The sequence below is a fragment of the Scyliorhinus canicula genome, chromosome 2 (assembly GCF_902713615.1).
Source record: "Scyliorhinus canicula chromosome 2, sScyCan1.1, whole genome shotgun sequence".
Classification (NCBI taxonomy): domain Eukaryota; kingdom Metazoa; phylum Chordata; class Chondrichthyes; order Carcharhiniformes; family Scyliorhinidae; genus Scyliorhinus; species Scyliorhinus canicula.
In genome coordinates, this window is record NC_052147.1 from 110,989,752 (window position 1) to 111,009,239 (window position 19,488).

Sequence of the window (19,488 nt, forward strand, 5' to 3'; positions counted from 1 at the left end):
CAGCAAAGAGTTCCACAGATTCACCACCTTCTGGCTGAAAAAAATCCTCCTAATCTCTGTTTTAAAGGATCGTCCCTTTAAAGTGAGATGGCTTCCTCTAGTTCTAGTTTTTCCTACAAGTGGAAACATCCTCTCCACGTCCACTCCATCTAGGCCTCACAGTATCTTGTACGTTTCAATAAGATCCCCTCTCATCCTTCTAAACTCTAACGAGTACAGACCCAGAGTCCTCAAACGTTCCCCATACGACAAGTTCTTCATTCCAGGGATCATTCTTGTGAACCTCCTCTGGACCCCTTCCAAGGTCAGCACATCCTTCCTTAGATATGGGGCCCAAAACTGCTTACAATACTCCAATTGGGGTCTGACCAGAGTCTTATACAGCCTCAGAAGTACATCCCTGGTATTCTAGTCCTCTTGACATGAATGCTAACATTGCATTTGCCTTCTTAACTGCCGACTGAACCTGCACATTAACTTTAAGTGAATCGTGAACAAGGACTCCCAAGTCCCTTTACGCTTCTGCTTTCCGAAGCATTTCCCCATTTAGAAAATAGTCTATGCCTTGATTCCTCCTTCCAAAGTGCATAACCTCACACTTTTCCACATTGTATTTCATTTGCCACTTCATTGCCCACTCTCCTAGCTTGTCCAAGTCCTTCTGCAGCCCCCTTGCTTCCTCAATACTACCTGTCCCTCTACAGGTCTTTGCAAACTTAGCAACAGTGCCTTCAGTACTTTCTTCCAGATCATTAATGTATATTGTAAAAAGTTGTGGTCCCAGCACAGACCCCTGAGGCACACCACTAGTCACCGGTTGCCATCCTGAAAAAGACCCCTTTCTCCCCAATCTTGGCCTTCTGCCAGTCAGCCAATCCTCTATCCATGCCAGGATCTTACCCATAACACCATGGGCTTTTAACTTATTTAACAGTCTCCTATGCGGTACCTTGTCATAGGCCTTCTGGAAATCTAAATAAATCACGTCCACTGCTTCTCCTCTGTCTAACTTCCTTGTTACATCCTGAAAGAATTCTAACAGATTTGTCAGGCATGACCTCCCTTTGACAAAGCCATGCTGACTCAGTCCTTTTTTACCATGCATGTCCAAGTGCTTCACGATCTCATCTTTAATAACAGATTCTAAAATCTTACCAATGACCGAAGTCAGGCTAACCGGCCTATAATTTCCTGTCTTCTGCCTCCGTCCCTTCTTAAACAGTGGTGTCACATTAGCCACTCTTTATCTTTAACTTTCTTTTGTTGCCATATTGTCATGAAAACTCAATTAGAGAAAGTGAAAGCTATCGCACTAGATTTGATCAGTAAATTTAAATGAGCATATCTGCACAAACAAACTGGCTGTCTAATTGTCTTGAATACAACACTGGCATTAGAAGATAATATAGCCGGCATTTAATGTAGAGAACGATTTTTAACTACTTGTTTGTTAAGCAAAAATGAATAAACCGTGAGTATTGACTGAGGCACTCTATCACTGATCAAACCTGTATACCTCAAGTCATTAGGCAGAGCTACAGATAGGAGAAATAATAAATGCAACAACTTGCATTTATCTCGTACTTTCAATGCAGAAAAGAGTCTTGAAGCATTTCACAGAAGCACAGCCAGAAATAAATGGATGCTGATTTAATGAGATAAAAGAGAGGTGATCAAAAGCTTGCTCAATGAGCTGATTTTAATTGATGGGGTTGGGATGTTCTCAAAGAAGATGGAACAAATGGAGAGGTTCAGGGAGGGAATTCCAAGGCTTAAAGATATGTCTTATAGAAGGGAATATTTTGGGATTGTTGAGAGTGGATTTTGATGGGGAAGAGCATTATGGTGAAAGTATTCCCCAATGTTTGTTTTCTTCTTTCACTGGCTTATCTTATATGATTCTTAGTTCTGCTTATTAAATCAGAGCGAGAGCTTGCAAATAGAGTGTGCAACCAGATGAGATAGTGAGCAGAGACTGTGACAGTGCTGTGAGCTACCTCAGATAGTCTACTGGTTTGGTTAAAAAAATCACATGGACAAAACTGTCTGACTGCAAATTTGCAGTATAAGTGTGCATTTTCAGTTATAAACAAAATAGGGGGAGAGGATGAAATAAAGGCCAATTTTTATGCTCTTCAAAGTGAGGGTCAACAGTGTTGGGAAATTTGCTTATAAAGCAGAATGGCACCCATTTAGAAAAACGCCCAAGTATATTTGGAATAGAGTTTCCCTCGATATGAACCTTTTTGGGTGGGGAAGGGAGACTCTCTTTACACATAGTGAAGTATATCAAGGCCAGAGTGCTGAGAGTATTCCATTCAAAGACAACTAGTCAGTCACACAGCACACACAGGCAAACAAAAAGGCTCTACCTCGAGTTCTACAATCAACATGTGTTATACTGCATGTACCACTCACCTCCATGCGAGTCCCGAATATCCCAGATGAGAACTCTGCCATCATCTGAGGAACTGGCAAACACATTGTCATTCACAGGACTCACGGACAGGCCGTATACAGCATCGTCATGGGGGAAGACACTCACTATTTCAGTGCTGAAAGAAAATTATAGATAATGAAAACGTACCTAAATTTGCACAGTTAACAATTCCACCGTAGCTGCTAACTGTGAGGAGATGAGAGGAACAGGAGAAAGTAAACTCCCATCACAACAGAAAGGAGTGAGCGAGGGAGCAAAGTTGGGAAATAGTCGCAAGTAGCAATGGCGTAATTCAGTGGACTCAAGCTAAAATCCCTTCAACAGTGCGTTTAGCGGGTGTCCAATGGCACTTTACCGTTTGTTTTTTGCCTCGGAATGTTTCGCCCCGTCGAGGCTGTATTTAAGCTCGCCAGTAGGAAAGGCCCCTCGCAGATCAGGTAGGCCCGATCCCCCCCCCCGGGGTCGAACCTATTTCCTTGGCGCCATGAGGCAGCAGTGTTAACCACTGCTTCACCGTGCCACCCTTAGCAATTTTTCTTAATACTTAATTGAACTTGCCAGTTAGTGCTGCTCAGAAGCATTGTAATGACGCATTATTTTATCAAAGATTAAAAGTGACCATGCAGTAAACCAAAAGCATTCCTGTTCCTGTGCTGTAATTTTCTTTGTTCTTTGTATGTCTATAGGACAAATTATATATAAATATTGTAGTATTTACTACAGAGCAAAATTTGATTTTTTCAAAAGAACATACAAAGCTTTCTAGACAGCTCTAGATGGATAGCACATTCATTAAAAATGGTCTGTTCTACAGATCTGCGTACACATAAACACTGCTGCCAAGTATTCCAAGTTCAGTATTTGAACCCATGTAGGTGGACCGAGTAGTCTTGAATTTATACTGCTGACTTTCAACAGGGCAAACATATGTTTGCACTCATGCTTGCTCCAAATAAAAACTGGCACAGTTGAAGTCATACTGTTTCATTTACATATGAAACCAGGGATTCTAATGCTATTCTACAACCACTGGAGTGGTTTGTTCAAATGGGACTGAATGGTACATACACAAGCTCGTATCAGACCCAGAGCCAGTCAGCAGTGTCTACTTTCACCTCCAAAATATCATCCAGCCCACCCTTGTTCGCACTGCAGCCCACACTGTGCACATCTTGAAGCATCGGCAGCCTCCCAGATTTCACTGCTGAACCCATCACCAACTTTACTGTTTACACCTTACCCTGTACGGAAGCTATCACCCGTTTTACCATAACATCAAGACCACACCCAAATTAGATTGGCATGCATAAAAATTCAGACTGGTATGGAACTAGCCAGAATGACTTATTAAATCAGTACGATTTAGTACAGACAGAAATTGATCAATATTTTTACACTCAGACATGAACTTCGGAATAGAACATAGAACAGTACAGCACAGAACAGGCCCTTCGGCCCTCGATGTTGTGCCGAGCCATGATCACCCTACTCAAACCCACGTATCCACCCTATACCCGTAACCCAACAACCCCCCCTTAACCTTACTGTTTAGGACACTACGGGCAATTTAGCATGGCCAATCCACCTAACCCGCACATCTTTGGACTGTGGGAGGAAACCGGAGCACCCGGAGGAAACCCACGCACACACGGGGAGGACGTGCAGACTCCACACAGACAGTGACCCAGCCGGGAATCGAACCTGGGACCCTGGAGCTGTGAAGCATTTATGCTAACCACTATGCTACCGTGCTGCCCCTTTGTATGCTGTAACCAAGCCAATCAGATCATTGCACTTCTTTATTCTGCACACTCCAAACAGGAATCTACAAGTATAGTGCACTCAATTGCTATTTTAATAGTTTTTTCTGAAGTATAGATTTTTTTTCCTGTGTGCATCTGTGAACCTCTCTGCCCTTTTATAAATGCTGTGATGCTGCTTCAGATTGAAATTACTTCTTTTTCTTACCTTTCAACATCATGAACAATCACTTGCTCATCATTTCCTACAAGAAAGAAAAAAGGAAGGGAATTAGCCGTCAAAAAAAAAAGTTTATTCGAAAGAAGTTGCTGTTGAGAAACTCTAGTTCTACTTGTACTGACAACAATCCCAGGGGCCAAATCTCTTGTTAGTTTATAGACGAGCACTGAAATGGTGATTCATTTTGCACTTAAAACATGGCAGCTGCACTGAACACAAAGTGCTGTACATTAGTGTAAAACTTTAAATCATTGAAAGTATAATCATCATACAGCTTTTTGTCCACAAGAGAGCCAATACACCTCCTGGCCTATGGCTTTGTTGCCTGTATGTTCAGCTTTACCACACTTCCTGCACTGGGTCACTCATGTCAAATTGCATTTTTGTTTCTAATCAGCTGGGTGTCATGCGGGAGAGTAACATAATCCCTCCGTCTCCAAGCCAGCTTTCTATTTTTTCTGTTTGGGTGACAGAGTAAATGTACTCCTCGAGTAGGATTACCCTCTCCTCCACTAGGGTGCAGCCTAGCACACTTAAGACTTTCGGATGTTCATTTTGGGTTCGGTAGCATGGCCAGCGATTGAACAGTGGAAGCTACATAGCTTACCATGATCTAAATTCACCTTTCATCTAGTAGAATGTGTGCTTCCTAGACTTACAATGATTTACATTTTCCACACTGCTTAATAAAACATAAATACTCAAAAAGTACTGAACATTTTACTTTTCATTTTATAATTTGTTCGTGCGATGCAAGGTGGCTGGCAAAGTGCAGTCTTGCAGATCTATCCAAGCTAGCTTGGTCAGTAGTCACTAATCATTAGTTTAATTGGCAGCGCCTTTAAGATTTAAAATTTTATTTGTGGGAAGTGCGTTCCACTCTTTACATTTAAAAAAAATTAATGAGACGTCACTGGCAAGGCCAGCATTTGTTGCCCATCCCCAACTGCCCTTGAATTGAGCCAACAGAATTTGTGGACCAGATGGGTTTTACAACAATAACACAATATGACTAGCTTCATTTTCCAAATTTATCAATTGAATTTCAATTTGAGACACCAACCCCCCCCCCCCCCCCCCCCCCCCCAACCAGCAGCGAGGACACCAACCCCCCCCCCCCCCCCCCCCAACCAGCAGCGAGGACACCAACCCCCCCCCCCCCCCCCCCCCAACCAGCAGCGGGGACACAAACCCCCCCCCCCCAACCAGCAGCCCCACTCGCCCCTCCCCCTCCCCCCAACTGCAGTGACCACCACGTGGCAAGGACAAAGGGGGACTCTCTCTCTCTCTCCTGGGCGAGTGGAGAGAGAAAACAAAAGAAAAAAGAGACTTATATTTCTGTTCTTTTTTTTAAAATAAAAACCCAAAAGAAAACTGGTAAAGAGAAAAGGGGTGAAATAAAGGGGTAAAGGAAAGAAGGGGGGAAATAAATTTTTCATTTAAAAAAAAAATATATACATATATTTTTATATATATATAAATAAAATTAAAATAGGGTGCGGAAAAGGGGGAAAAGAAGAACAAGGAGAGAAGAAACGATGAAGGGGAAGGGGGAGAAAAAAATGCCAGAAGGGACCCAAGAGAAAGGGGGCACCGGAGGTGGACGGGGCAAAGGGCAAACCAGCTTGGGCGAACGAGTCAACACGCGAAGCAGCGGGAAGAATGTATCGCCGCATCCAAAAGGGCTGGACGGGCGGGCAACCTCTCCCCTGGGGTTAGAGGGGGGCGTGAATTGGAAGGAAGCCATTGCAGAGGTGGTGAGGGAGCAGCTGCAGGCAATCAAGGCAGAGTTAAAAGCAGACACAGAGGCCGCAGCACAGGCAGCAATGACCAGGGCCATGTCAGGGGTGCAGCAGGCTCTGACCAGAATGGAGGAGAAAGTGGATGCCCAAGGGAAGATACTGGAAGCCCACGGGGCAACCATTAAAGAGCTGGAGAAGGCAGCGACTGACGTGAGCGACCGGGTCATGTCCCTGGAGAGGGAAATGGCGAAACTGAGTGCAACACAGGGGAGCCTGAAGGGCAGGGTAGACGACCAGGAGATCAACTCGAGAAGGCAAAACATTAAGATAGTGGGCCTGCCAGAGGGGATAGAGGGTAGAAATCCCACAACATTCGTGGCTGCGATGCTGGGCTCCTTGGTGGGGCGGGAAACTTTTCCCACCCCACCGGAAATGGACAGAGCTCATCGGTCACTGCGCCCGAAGCCCAAGGAAGGGGAAAAACCGAGAGCAGTTATAGCCAGACTGCACCGGTACCGGGATAGGGAGACAATCCTGCGCTGGGCCAAGGAGAATAGAGCCTGCAATTGGGACGGGCACGCCATCAGAATCTACGAGGATTTTGGAGCGGACATAGCTAAGAGACGGGCGGAGTTCAACAGAGCGAAAGCAGCTCTCTATAAGAACAAAGTACGTTTTGGTATGCTGTACCCAGCAAAACTCTGGGTCACATACCAACACAAGGAATATTTCTTTACAGCCCCTGCCGAGGCGAATAGATTCGTTGAGGAGCACGGGCTGGAAAAACGCCATGGGAAGTAGGGACGAGGGGCCCATGGCAAGGAGATACGTCATGCCGACGGGGGGGTGGGGAGGGGCGAGGCAAAGCCAGCCCCCTCCCCCCTGGCAGGAGCACCCAGGAAAAACAACCCAATGCCCAAGGGCCCGCTCCAGGTGGGAGGCCAGGCCCCGGCACGAGGGAACGGGAGTACTGGAGAGGGGAGAGGGGAAGGGGGACAGCAACCTCCGAGCGGGGAGCCACCGTGCTAGCAGGAAAGCTAGCGAAGGGGGCGCGCAACAGAGCAGGGCCGCAGCGCACCCCCAACAGGGGGGAAGGCGCCAGGCAGGGGAGGGGGGGGATCACCCATCAAAGGTGGGAGAGCAAATGGGGACAGGAATGGGGGAGAGAGGGGCAATGGAGGGGTACACAGGGGTATCCCCGAAAGGGATAGAGCGGGGGGGGGGGGGCACTCGGGGGGCGAGAGACCAGGGAGGGGAAATGCAGGGACGAAGGGACAAAAGAGGCCAGAAAGGGAATAGGGCCACAAAGTGCCACAGACAAGGGCTCGAAACAGGGAACTGCTGCAAACACCCACCCAGTACGGTCTGTGGGTGAAGGGGCCCCCCGGAGTGCAGGGGGCTACCCGCGTGGCGGACACACAGTGGACGGCCATGGCGGGTGTCCCCGGGACAAGGGGGAACCCCGGAGCGCAGGGACCCGACCGCATGGGGAGAGCAGTGATAGTGGACATCCTGGACGGCCCCCTAACAAAGGGAAACCCCAGAGGGCAGGGGCGCGTCCACCGGACAAATATGGTTAACCCCACAGGAGCAAGGGGGCAGAAGCCCCCCACCAGAATAGTCACCTGGAACGTAAGGGGACTTAATGGCCCAGTGAAGAGATCTAGAGTCCTCACCCACCTTAGAAACATGAGGGCCGACATAGTCTTCCTCCAAGAGACGCACTTGAGGGAGCAGGACCAACTGCGGGTAAGAAAGGGCTGGGTGGGACAAACCTATCATTCCTGTTATGGGGCAAGGGCCAGGGGGGTGGCGATCCTGATTGGCAAGAGGACAATGTTTAGGGCGACAAAGACGGTTACGGACCCAGGGGGACGGTATGTCATGGTCAGCGGGGCCCTGGATGGGGCGCCGGTAGTCCTAGTTAACGTGTATGCGCCCAACTGGGACGACACGAGCTTCATCCAAAAGACCATGGCAGAAATCCCGGACATAGCGACGCACCGACTAATCATGGGGGGGGACTTCAACTGTGTACAGGACCCAACGACGGACAGATCAAACCCCAGAACGGGGAAAACCTCAAACATGGCAAGGGAACTCAGTCACTATATGGAGCAGATGGGAGCAGTAGACCCCTGGAGATTCGCCCACCCGGGGGAGAAAGAATTCTCTTTCTTCTCCCCAGTACACAACGTGTACACCAGAATTGACTTCTTTGTGGTGGGGAAAACGGTGCTTCCAGAGATAGACAAGGTGGAATACTCCGCAATTGTGATATCAGACCACGCCCCACACTACATGGATGTGCGGCTAGAGACGGGAAGGGCCCAGCGCCCCAAATGGAGGTTGGACGGTGCCTTACTAGCTGACAAGGCCTTCAGCGAAAGGATAGCGCGGGCCATAGCGGAGTACACTGAGATCAACCAAAACGGGGAGGTCTCACCCTCCACGTTCTGGGAAGCGCTTAAGGCCGTACTAAGAGGGGAAATCATAGCCTACAAAGCGCAAAGAGATAGGGAGGAAAGGGTGGCTAGGCAGAAGCTGGTCGACTCCATACTGGAGGTAGACCATAAATACTCCGAGGCCCCGACCGTAGAACTCCTGGCGGAGAGGAAAGAATTACAAAGGAACTTTGACCTGCTCTCCACCAGGAAAGCAGTACACCAACTCCGCCAGGCACGCGGGGCCCTATACGAACACGGAGACAAAGCCAGCCGCCTGTTGGCCCACCAGCTGAGAAAGCAGGCAGCCAGCAGAGAAATTGCGCAAATCAGAGATACCAGAGGCACGTTGGAAACAGAACCAGAGAGGATTAACAAAACCTTCAAGGCCTTCTACCAAGAGCTGTACACCTCAGAGCCCCCAACGGGGAAGGCTGGGATGAACCGGTTTCTTGACGGACTGGACATACCAGTTGTGGGAGAGGGCAGAAAACGGGATCTGGAAGCACCACTAGCACTGGGAGAGATCATGGACAGCATTAGCTCCATGCAGGCGGGGAAGGCGCCGGGACCGGACGGATTCCCGGCGGACTTCTACAAAAAATTTGCGACAGCGCTGGCCCCGCACCTGCGGGAGATGTTCACAGACTCGCTAGCTAGGGGCACATTGCCACCCACGTTAGCACAGGCCTCAATCTCGCTGATACCTAAGAAAGACAAAGACCCAACGGAATGTGGGTCATACAGACCCATATCTCTGCTGAATGCAGACGCCAAAATACTGGCCAAAATCCTAGCCAAGAGGCTAGAAGACTGTGTACCTGAGGTGGTCACAGAGGACCAGACGGGCTTTGTCAAAGGTAGACAGCTTACCGCGAACATCAGGCGCCTGCTGAACGTGATAATGACCCCCTCCGGGGAGAGAACACAAGAGGTGATCGTCTCCCTGGACGCAGAAAAGGCCTTCGACAGAGTCGAGTGGAAATACCTCATAGAGGTACTGGAGCGGTTCGGGCTTGGAACAGGGTTCACCGCTTGGGTAAAGCTCCTGTACAACGCACCCATGGCGAGTGTACAGACCAACAATACCAACTCCCAATACTTCCAGCTGCACAGGGGCACCAGACAAGGATGCCCACTGTCCCCGCTGCTGTTCGCACTAGCAATTGAACCGCTAGCAATCGCGCTCAGGGCAGCAAAAAATTGGAGGGGGATCCGAAGGGGAGGTAGAGAGCACAGAGTCTCACTCTATGCGGATGATCTGCTCCTCTATATCTCGGACCCACAAAGCAGCATGGACGGAATCATCGCGCTCCTGAAAGAGTTTGGAGCCTTCTCGGGCTACAAACTCAACATGAGCAAAAGTGAGATCTTCCCAGTACACCCGCAAGGGGGGGGGGGGGCAGCACTAAAGGGGCTGCCGTTCAATCAAGCCCGACATAAATTCCGCTACCTGGGGATCCAAATAGCCCATGACTGGAAAGGGATCCACAAATGGAACCTCACCAGCCTGACGGAGGAAGTTAAAAAGGACCTGCAAAGATGGAACACACTCCCGCTCTCCCTCGCGGGGAGAGTTCAGACGATCAAAATGAACGTACTGCCCAGGTTCCTCTTCCTGTTTAGATCCATTCCGATCTACATCCCCAAGGCCTTTTTCAAAGCGCTGGACAAACTCATCATGGCGTTCGTATGGGGGGGTAAAAATGCTAGGATCCCAAAGAAGGTCTTACAAAAAACAAAAACCAGGGGAGGGCTAGCCCTCCCGAATCTACAATTCTACCACTGGGCAGCAACAGCCGAGCGAGTAAGGGGATGGATCCAGGAGCCAGAGGCTGAGTGGGTGCGTGCGGAGGAGGCCTCCTGCATGGGAACCTCCCTCCGGGCCCTCGCCACGGCAGCACTCCCATCCCCACCCAAAAAACACTCCAGCAGCCCAGTGGTGACAGCCACCCTCCAATCCTGGAACCAACTGCGGCAGCAACTTGGCCTGACCAAAATGTCGAACAGGGCTCCCATCTGCAACAACCATAGGTTCACACCAGCACTGACTGACGCCACCTTCAAAAGGTGGAGGCAGGACGGGGGGACACTGACAGTCAGGGACCTATACACGGACGACAGGATCGCAACACTGGACGAACTGACAGAGAAGTTTCAGCTAGCTGGGGGGAACGAGCTACGGTACCTGCAGCTCAAAAACTTCCTACGAAAGGAGACAAGGACGTACCCACAACCGCCACGACAGACACTACTGGAAGACCTACTGGACGCAAGTATCCTAGAGAAAGGGAACTGTAGTGACATGTATGACCGACTGGTAGATAGGGACGACACCGTACTGGACGCAACAAGAAGGAAATGGGAGGACGACCTGGGGATGGAGATAGGGTGGGGACTCTGGAGCGAAGCACTGCATAGGGTCAACTCCACCTCCACGTGCGCAAGGCTCAGCCTGACGCAACTAAAAGTGGTACATAGAGCCCACTTAACAAGAACCCGTATGAGTAGGTTCTTCCCGGAGGTGGAAGACAGATGTGAACGGTGCCAAAGAGGCCCGGCCAACCACGCCCACATGTTCTGGTCTTGCCCCAGACTCGTGGAGTACTGGACAGCCTTCTTCGAGGTTATGTCCAAAGTGGTGGGAGTGAGGGTGGAGCCATGCCCGATAGTGGCGGTCTTCGGGGTTTCAGAACAGCCAGATCTATTCCTGGGGAGGAGGGCGGACGCCCTTGCCTTTGCCTCCCTGATCGCCCGCCGTAGAATCCTGTTTGGCTGGCGGTCAGCAGCACCGCCCAGAGCTGCGGATTGGCTGTCCGACCTCTCGGAATCTCTCCAAATGGAGAAAATCAAATTTGCCATCCGAGGGTCGGACGACGGCTTCCACAGAACGTGGGAGCCATTCATGCAACTGTTCCGGGACCTATTTGTGGCCAATGTACAAGAGGAAGAATAGTCGGGGGAAGGTAGCGGGAGGGGCTACAGGTTCGGTACGGGGGTTCGATGGCTAGCTAAGGCCCAAAACCAAACTAAATAAACATGTTGGGGGGGGGGGGGGGGGGGGGGGGCGGGCGCAGTTACTACTACGAAGATGCTTACCTGTAAATATGTATGTTAATTTTTGCGTGTTTGTTTGTTGTTTTTTTTCTCCTAACAATTTGTAATTTGTTCAATATAAAATATGAAAACTGAATAAAAACATTTATAAAAAAAAAGAATTTCAATTTGACCAATGTTCCTAAGATAACAGCCTGGATGGAACTCTGGATTACAAGTCATGTGGCATTACCACAGCACCACGGTCTTCACTGGTCTGAGGAATTGGATGATCTCCTACGGGACTGCTTAGAGTCAGTGGACTGGTCAGTATTTGAAAACTCTGCAACCAGCCTGAACGAGTACGCCACTACAGTAACTGACTTCATTAGTAAGTGTGCAGAAAACTGTGTGCCAAAGAAACAAATCCACGTGTTTCCCAACCGGAAACCCTGGATGAACATGGATATCCACTGCTTGCTGAAGTCTAGGTCTGAGGCGTTCAAGTCAGGGACCCTGACCTATAGAAGAAAGCCAGATATGATCTAAGGAGATCCATCAAAGGTGCCAAAAGGCAGTACTGGACCAAGCTTAAATCCCAAGCTAGCCACACGGACCCCTGTCGACTATGGCAAGGTCTGCAAGACATAACGGGTTACAAGATGAAGGCATGTAAAATCACCGACTTCAATCCACCCCTCGTTGATGAGCTCAACGCATTCTATGCACGCTTTGAACAAGAGGTCACCGAGAGCAAGCCCTCCACCCCAGAAGCCTCAGATGAACTTGCATCTGAGATCACCATTGCAGACATCAGAGCAGCCTTCTCGAAGGTCAACCCTCGGAAAGCTACTGGCCCGGATGGGGTACCCGGACGGGCACTCAGGTCTTGCGTGGATCAGCTGGCGGGGGTATTCGCAGACATCTTCAACCTCTCTTCACAACAATCGGAGGCACCCATCTGCTTCAAGAATACGACCATCATCCATGAACCAAAAAAAAACAAGCAGCGTGCCTCAATGACTACCGTCCAATGGCTCTGCCATCCATCATCATAAAGCATTTCGAAAGGATCGTCATGGCACAAATCAATTCCAGCCTCCCGGATTGCCTTGATCCACTACAGTTTGCTACCGCTGCAACAGATCCACAGCAGACACCATCTCCGTGGTCCTGCCCTCTACCCTGGAACACCTAGATAACAAAGACACCTATGTCAGACTCCTATTTATCGACTACAGCTCAGCCTTCAACACCATCATTCCTATAAAACCCATCTCCAAACTCCGTGCTTGGCCTCAGCTCCACCCTCTGCGACTGGATCCTGAACTTTCTAACCCACAGGCCACAATCAGTAAGGATAGGCATCAAAAACACCTCCACAATCATCCTCAACACCGGTGCCCCACAAGCCTGTGTCCTCAGCCCTCTACTATACTCCTTGTACACCTATGATTGTGTGGCCAAATTCCCCGCCAACTCGATTTTCAAATTTGATGACACCGCAGTAGTGGGTTGGATATCAAACAATGACGAGACAGAGTACAGGAATGAGATAGCGAATCTGGTAAACTGGTGCGACGACAATAATCTCTCCCTCAATGTCAACAAAACAAAGGAGATTGTCATCGACTTCAGGAAGCGTAGTGCAGAACATGCCCCTGCCTACATCAATGGGAACGAAGTAGAAAGGGCCAAGAGCTTCAAGTTTTTTGGTGTCCAGGTCACCAACAACCTGTCCTGGTCCCCCCATGCCGACACTGTAGTTAAGAACGCCCACCAACAGCTCGACTTTCTCAGAAGACTAAGGAAATTTGGCATGTCACCTACGACTCTCACCAACTTCTACAGATGCACCATAGAAAGCATTCTTTCTGGTTGTATCACAGCTTGGTATGGATCCTGCTCTGCCCAAGACCGCAGGAAATTAAAAAAGGTTGTGAATGTAGCCCAATCCATCACGCAAACCAGCCAGCCTCCCATCCATTGACATTATCTGTAATTCCCGCTGCCTCGGAAAGGCAACCGGCATAATTAAGGACACCATGCAGCCTGGACATACTCTCTTCCAGCTTCTTCTGTCAGGAAAAAGATACCAAAGTTTGAGGTCACGTACCAACCGACTCAAGAACAGCTTCTTCCCTACTGCCATTAGACTTTTGAATGGACCTACCTCGTATTAAGTTGATCTTTTCTCGACACCTTGCAATAACTGTAACATTATATTCTGCAGTCTCTCTGTCCTTCCCTATGTACAGTATGCATTGTTTGTAAAGTATGCAAGAAACAATACTTTCCACTGTATACTAATACGTGACAATAATAAATCGAAACAAATCAAAACTAACGGCAGTGTGATAAGATATCTTTAACGTTAAGTATCTGCACAGGGGCTGCTCCTTACTGACAGCATCAAAAGCAGTGCTATCAGAATCCCAGAAATAGCTCAAAATTCTAACTGATTTTCTTTCACCTGACACTCCCCTCTGTGGGCAGCATAGTGGTTAGCACTGCTGTCTCACAGCACCAGGGACCCGTGTTAGATTCCGGCATTGGGTGACCGTCTGTGTGGAGTTTGCATGTTATCTCAGTGTCTACAAGGGTTTCCTCCGGGTGTTCTGGTTTCCTCCCACAGACTAAAGATAGACAGGTTAGGTGGATTGGCTATGACCAATGTGCGGGTTATGAGGCTAGGGCAGGGCAGTGGTCCCAGGTACAGTGCTTGTTCTTCTTTTAAAAATAATTTTTATTAAAGTTTTTCAATAACAAATTTTCTCCCCACAATTTAAAACAAACAAGGCGTGTTTCCACACCAACACAAGAAAAGAACTCACCCCCCCCAAAATAAATAGTAACAAAAAAACCAAAAGCAATACAAGAGAGAAGAAAATAACAACATAGCAAACCCACCGCCGCAAAAACGAACCCCCTAACCATCCCCAACCCCCCCCCCCCCGTTGCTGCTGAGACCGACCACTCTCTAACCCTTCGCCAGGAAGTCGAGAAAGGACTGCCACCGCCGAAAGAACCCCTGTACCGACCCCCTCAGGACAAACTTCATCCTCTCCAACTTGATGAACCCAGCCATGTCGTTGATCCAGGCCTCCTAACTCGGGGGCCGCGTATCCCTCCACTGTAACAGAATCCTGCGCCGGGCTACTAGAGACTCAAAGGCCAGAATGCCAGCCTCTCTCGCCTCCTGCACTCCCGGCTCCGAAGCTACCCCAAAGATTGCGAGGCCCCAGCCCGGCTTGACCCTAGACCCGACCACTTCCAACAAAGTCCCCGCCACCCACTTCCAAAACCTCTCCAAGGCCGGACAAGCCCAGAACATATGGGTGTGGTTCGCCGGGCCTCCCGAACAACTCCCACACCTGTCTTCCCCTCCGAAGAACCGGCTCATCCTTGCCCCTGTCATGTGAGCCCTATGCAGCACCTTCAGCTGAATTAGGCTGAGCCATGCGCAAGAGGAGGAGGAATTCACCCTCTCCATGGCATCCAACCACGTTCCATCTTCAATCTCTTCCCCTAGCTCTTCCTCCCACTTCACTTTGAGCTCATCTACTGAGGCCTCCTCCTCCTCCTGCATCAGCTGGTAAATAGCCGAGATCTTTCCTTCACCGACCCACGTCCCCGAAAGCACCCTGTCTTGCACCCCCCTTGGCGGCAGCCGCGGAAACTCCGCCACCTGCCTCTTAACAAATGCCCTGACCTGCATATACCTAAAAGGGTTCCCAGGGGTGATGGTTCCACTTCTCCACCAGCTCCTCCAGAGTCGCGAACTTCCCATCCAGGAAGAGGTCCCCAAACTGTCTGATGCCAGCCCTATGCCAACTCCCAAATCCCCCACCCGTTCTCCACGGCGCAAAACGGTGATTGCCCCGTATCGGGGCCCAAACTGAGGCCTTCACTTCCCCCCTATGCCGCCTCCACTGTCCCCAGATTTTAAGGGACACAACCACCACCGGACACGTGGAGTACTTTGCCGGGGGGAGTGGAAGTGGGGCCGTCACCAAAGCCTCCAGACTCGTACCCGCACAGGACGCCACCGCCAATCTCTTCCATGCGTCACCCTCCCCTTCCGTCACTCACCTGCGAATCATCGCCACGTTCGCCACCCAATAATATCCACACAGGTTGGGCAGCGCCAGGCCCCCTACCTCCCTTCTTCGCTCCAAAAATGCCCTCCTTACTCTCGGGGCCTTCCGCACCCACACAAACCCCAGAATCGACTTATTCACCCTTCTGAAAAAAGCCTTTGGGATCAATATAGGGAGGCACTGGAAAAGAAACAAAAACCTCGGTAGCACCGTCATCTTAATCGACTGGACCCTGCCCGCCAACGAAAGCGGTAGCGCGTCCCACCTCCTAAACTCCTCCTCCATCTGCCCCACCAGCCTCGAAAAGTTAAGCCTATGCATGGCCCCCCAGGTCCTAGCCACCTGGACCCCAAGATACCTAAAGCTCCTCTCAGCCCTCTTCAACGGGAGTTCACCTATCTCCCTCTCCTGATCCCCCGGGTGCAAGACAAACAGCTCACTTTTCCCCACATTGAGCTTATAGCCCGAAAAGTCCCCAAACACCTCAAGTATCTTCAGCACCTCTGGCATCCCCTCAGCCGGATCCGTGACATACAACAGCAGATCATCTGTGTACAGCAACAACCGGTGCTTCTCCCCCCGCACAATCCCCCTCCAACTCTTCGAGTCCCTCAGCGTGATGGCCAGGGGCTCAATCGCTAACACGAAGAGCAGGAGAGACAAGGGGCACCCCTGCCTCATCCCCCTGGAAAGCCGAAAGTCCGCTGACCTCCTCCCATTCGTCACCACACACGCCACCAGGGAGCTGTACAGCAACCTCACCCAGCTAATGAACCCATCACCAAACCCAAATCTCCGCAACACCTCCCACAGGTAACTCCACTCCACCCTATCAAAAGCTTTCTCCGCATCCATGGACGCCACTATTTCTGACTCCCCAGCCGCCGGTGCCATCATCATGACATGAAGGAGCCTCCGCACGTTGGCATTCAGTTGTCTCCCCTTTACAAACCCCGTTTGATCCTCATGAATCACCGTCGGGACCACATCCTCCACCCTCCTGGACAGCACCTTTGCCAACAACTTGACATCTACATTAAGGAGCGAGATCGGCCTGTAAGACCCACACTGAAAGGGGTCCTTGTCCCGCTTCAGGAGCAAATAGATAATTGCCCTGGACATCATTGGGGGCAGAGCCCCCCCCCCCCCTCCCTAGCCTCATTCAGGGTCCTCACAAGCAGAGGGCCCAGCAAATCTGAAAATTTCTTGCAAAATTCCATTGGGAACCAGTCAGGCCCCGGCGCTTTCCCAGTCTTCATACTTCCCAACGCCTCCACCAGCTCCTCCAACTCGATTGGGGCCCCCAAACCCTCCATCCGCTCGTCCCCTACTCTTGGGAACTCCAGCCTATCCAAAAAGCGGTCCATTCCGCCTGCTTCCCTGGGGTCACCGCCCGGTACAGCCCCTCGTAAAAGGATTTGAACACCCTATGGATGCCCTTTCCACCCCGCACCAAATTCCCTCCTGCATCCGTGGCACCCCCAATTTCTCTAGCTGCCTCCCGCTTCCGGAGCTGGTGAGCCAACATCCGACTTGCCTTCTCCCCGTACTCATATACCGGCCCCTGCGCCCTCCTCCACTGCGCCTCCGCCTTCCGGGTGGTTAAAATGTCAAACTCCGCTTGGAGATTGCGCCGCTTTCTCAAAAGCCCCTCCTCCGGGGTGTCTGCATACCTCCTATCCACCCTTACCATTTCCTCCATCAGCCTCTCCCTCTCGGCCCTCTTCCTGTGCGCCCGAAAAGATATCAGCTCCCCTCTGACTACTGCATTTAGCGCTTCCCAAACCACCCCAACTTGCATCTCCCCGTTATCATTGGTTTCTAGATACCCCTCTATGCTCCTACGGATCCGCCCGCACACTTCCTCCTCTGCCAAAAGCCCCACATGCAGCCTCCACAGCGGGCGCTGATCCTTCCCCTCCCCCAGCTCCAGATCCACTAAATGTGGGGCATGATCAGAAATGGCTATTGCCGAATACTCCGCCCCCACCACTCGTGATTAGCACCATGCCAAGCACAAAAAAATCAATCCGGGAGTACGCCTTATGAACATGGGAGAAAAAGGTTGAACTCCCTACCCCCCGGCTCCAAAAACCTCCAAGGGACCCCCTCAGCACCGAGGCCCCTGCCGGCCTCCTGCCCGTCCTAGACTTTGAGCAGTCCAGAGCCGGATCCAGCACCATGTTAAAGTCCCCACCCAGAATCAATCCCCCTGTCTCCAGGTCCGGGATCAGGCCCAGCATTCGCCACATGAAGACCGCATCGTCCCAGTTGGGAGCATAAACATTAACCAAGACCACCCGCTCCCCCTGAAGTCTCCCACTCACCAACACATATCTACCTGCACTATCCGCCACCACTTTGGACGCAACGAATGACAAGCTGTTACCGACCATAACTGCCACCCCACGGTTCTTTGCATGAAGCCCCGAGTGAAACACCTGTCCCATCCAACTTTTTCTTAGCCTCACCTGATCCGTAACCCTAAGGTGCGTCTCCTGGAGAATTGCCACATCCGCTCGCAACCCCCTCAAGTGAGCCAAGACCCGGGATCGCTTCAACGGACCATTCAGCCCCCTCACGTTCCACGTGACCAGCCGAACCCGGGGGGGCATCCCGCTCCCCCTACGCCGATCAGCCATACCTCTTCCTCAACCCGCCATGTGCCCAGGGAACCCCCCCAAGCCCGCTCCCCACGGCGGCAGACCCCCCTCCCAACCCCCCCTTCACCATCCATTCTCTCGCAGTCCCTGCAGCAACCCAGTACCCCCCCCCTTCTTCCTCCCCCAACACCCCCCCCCCCTCAAAGCTAGGGCCCCCCCCTAGCTGCGTTACCCCTAACATTGTGCTTCCGTGAGTCAGCTGACTTCTGCTGACCCCGGCCACTCCCGCCATAACCATGACCCTCCCCAATCTCGACGCAACACAGCCACCAATCCCTCCCTACCAGCGCCGGCCCCGCCCCCAATTCCTTCGGCGCGGGAAGAAAGCCCGCGCTTCCAACTCGAGCTCCGCCCCTCAACCCAACACACGGGAAAAAGACGGACATATGACCCATCGGACCCCAAACTACTCCCCAACCCACCAGTGGACAAAACAAACAAAAAAACACCACAGTAAATAAACAACAGCCCAGAAAACAACCCGCTCAAGAAGTGGGTGGGTGAAACTCATGCCCTGGTAAAGGAAGCTTTGGCTCAGACATTGATGGCCGTACGGAAGCAAGGAGAGGAGTTGAAGGGGGCGAAGGAAAGGCGGTTTGGCAGTTGAGACGGGCGAGTGGGTTGTGTACGAGTATGGGAAGGCCAGCCGCATATTGGCGGGCTAGCTCTGCTGGCAGGCGGCGGCGAGAAAGATCGGTCGGGATATGGATGGGACGGGAGAGCTGGTAGTGACACTGGAGCAAGTGATCAAAGGTTTTGAAGAGTTCTACGGGAATCTGTACAAGCCAGAGCCTCTGGAGGATGAGTCAAATATGAAGAAGTTCCTGGGGTGATTGGAGTGTCCTGAAGTGGAGAGGGCAGGATTGGAGGAGGCAGTGGGAGTGGAAGAAGTGCAGGTGGTGATAGGGAGAATGCAGGCGGGAAAGGCACTAGGGGCGGATGGTTTCCCGGTGGAATTTTATGAAAAGTTTAAGGATATTTTGGCGCTGCTGTTGGTGGGAACGTGGGCAGCACGGTAGCATGGTGGTTAGCATAAATGCTTCACAGCTCCAGGGTCCCAGGTTCGATTCCCGGCTGGGTCAC

The 19,488-nt window shown here is 51.0% G+C and overlaps 1 protein-coding gene across 1 annotated transcript in view; it reads right to left on the bottom strand.

The window, feature by feature from the left end:
- dcaf5 (ddb1 and cul4 associated factor 5) overlaps window positions 1-19,488 on the bottom strand; it is a 119,816-nt gene that overhangs the window by 63,496 nt on the left and 36,832 nt on the right. Inside the window, 2 exon segments of the mRNA XM_038784919.1 lie at window positions 2,419-2,555; window positions 4,409-4,445. Of these exon segments, the coding sequence (XP_038640847.1) occupies window positions 2,419-2,555; window positions 4,409-4,445 (174 nt within the window).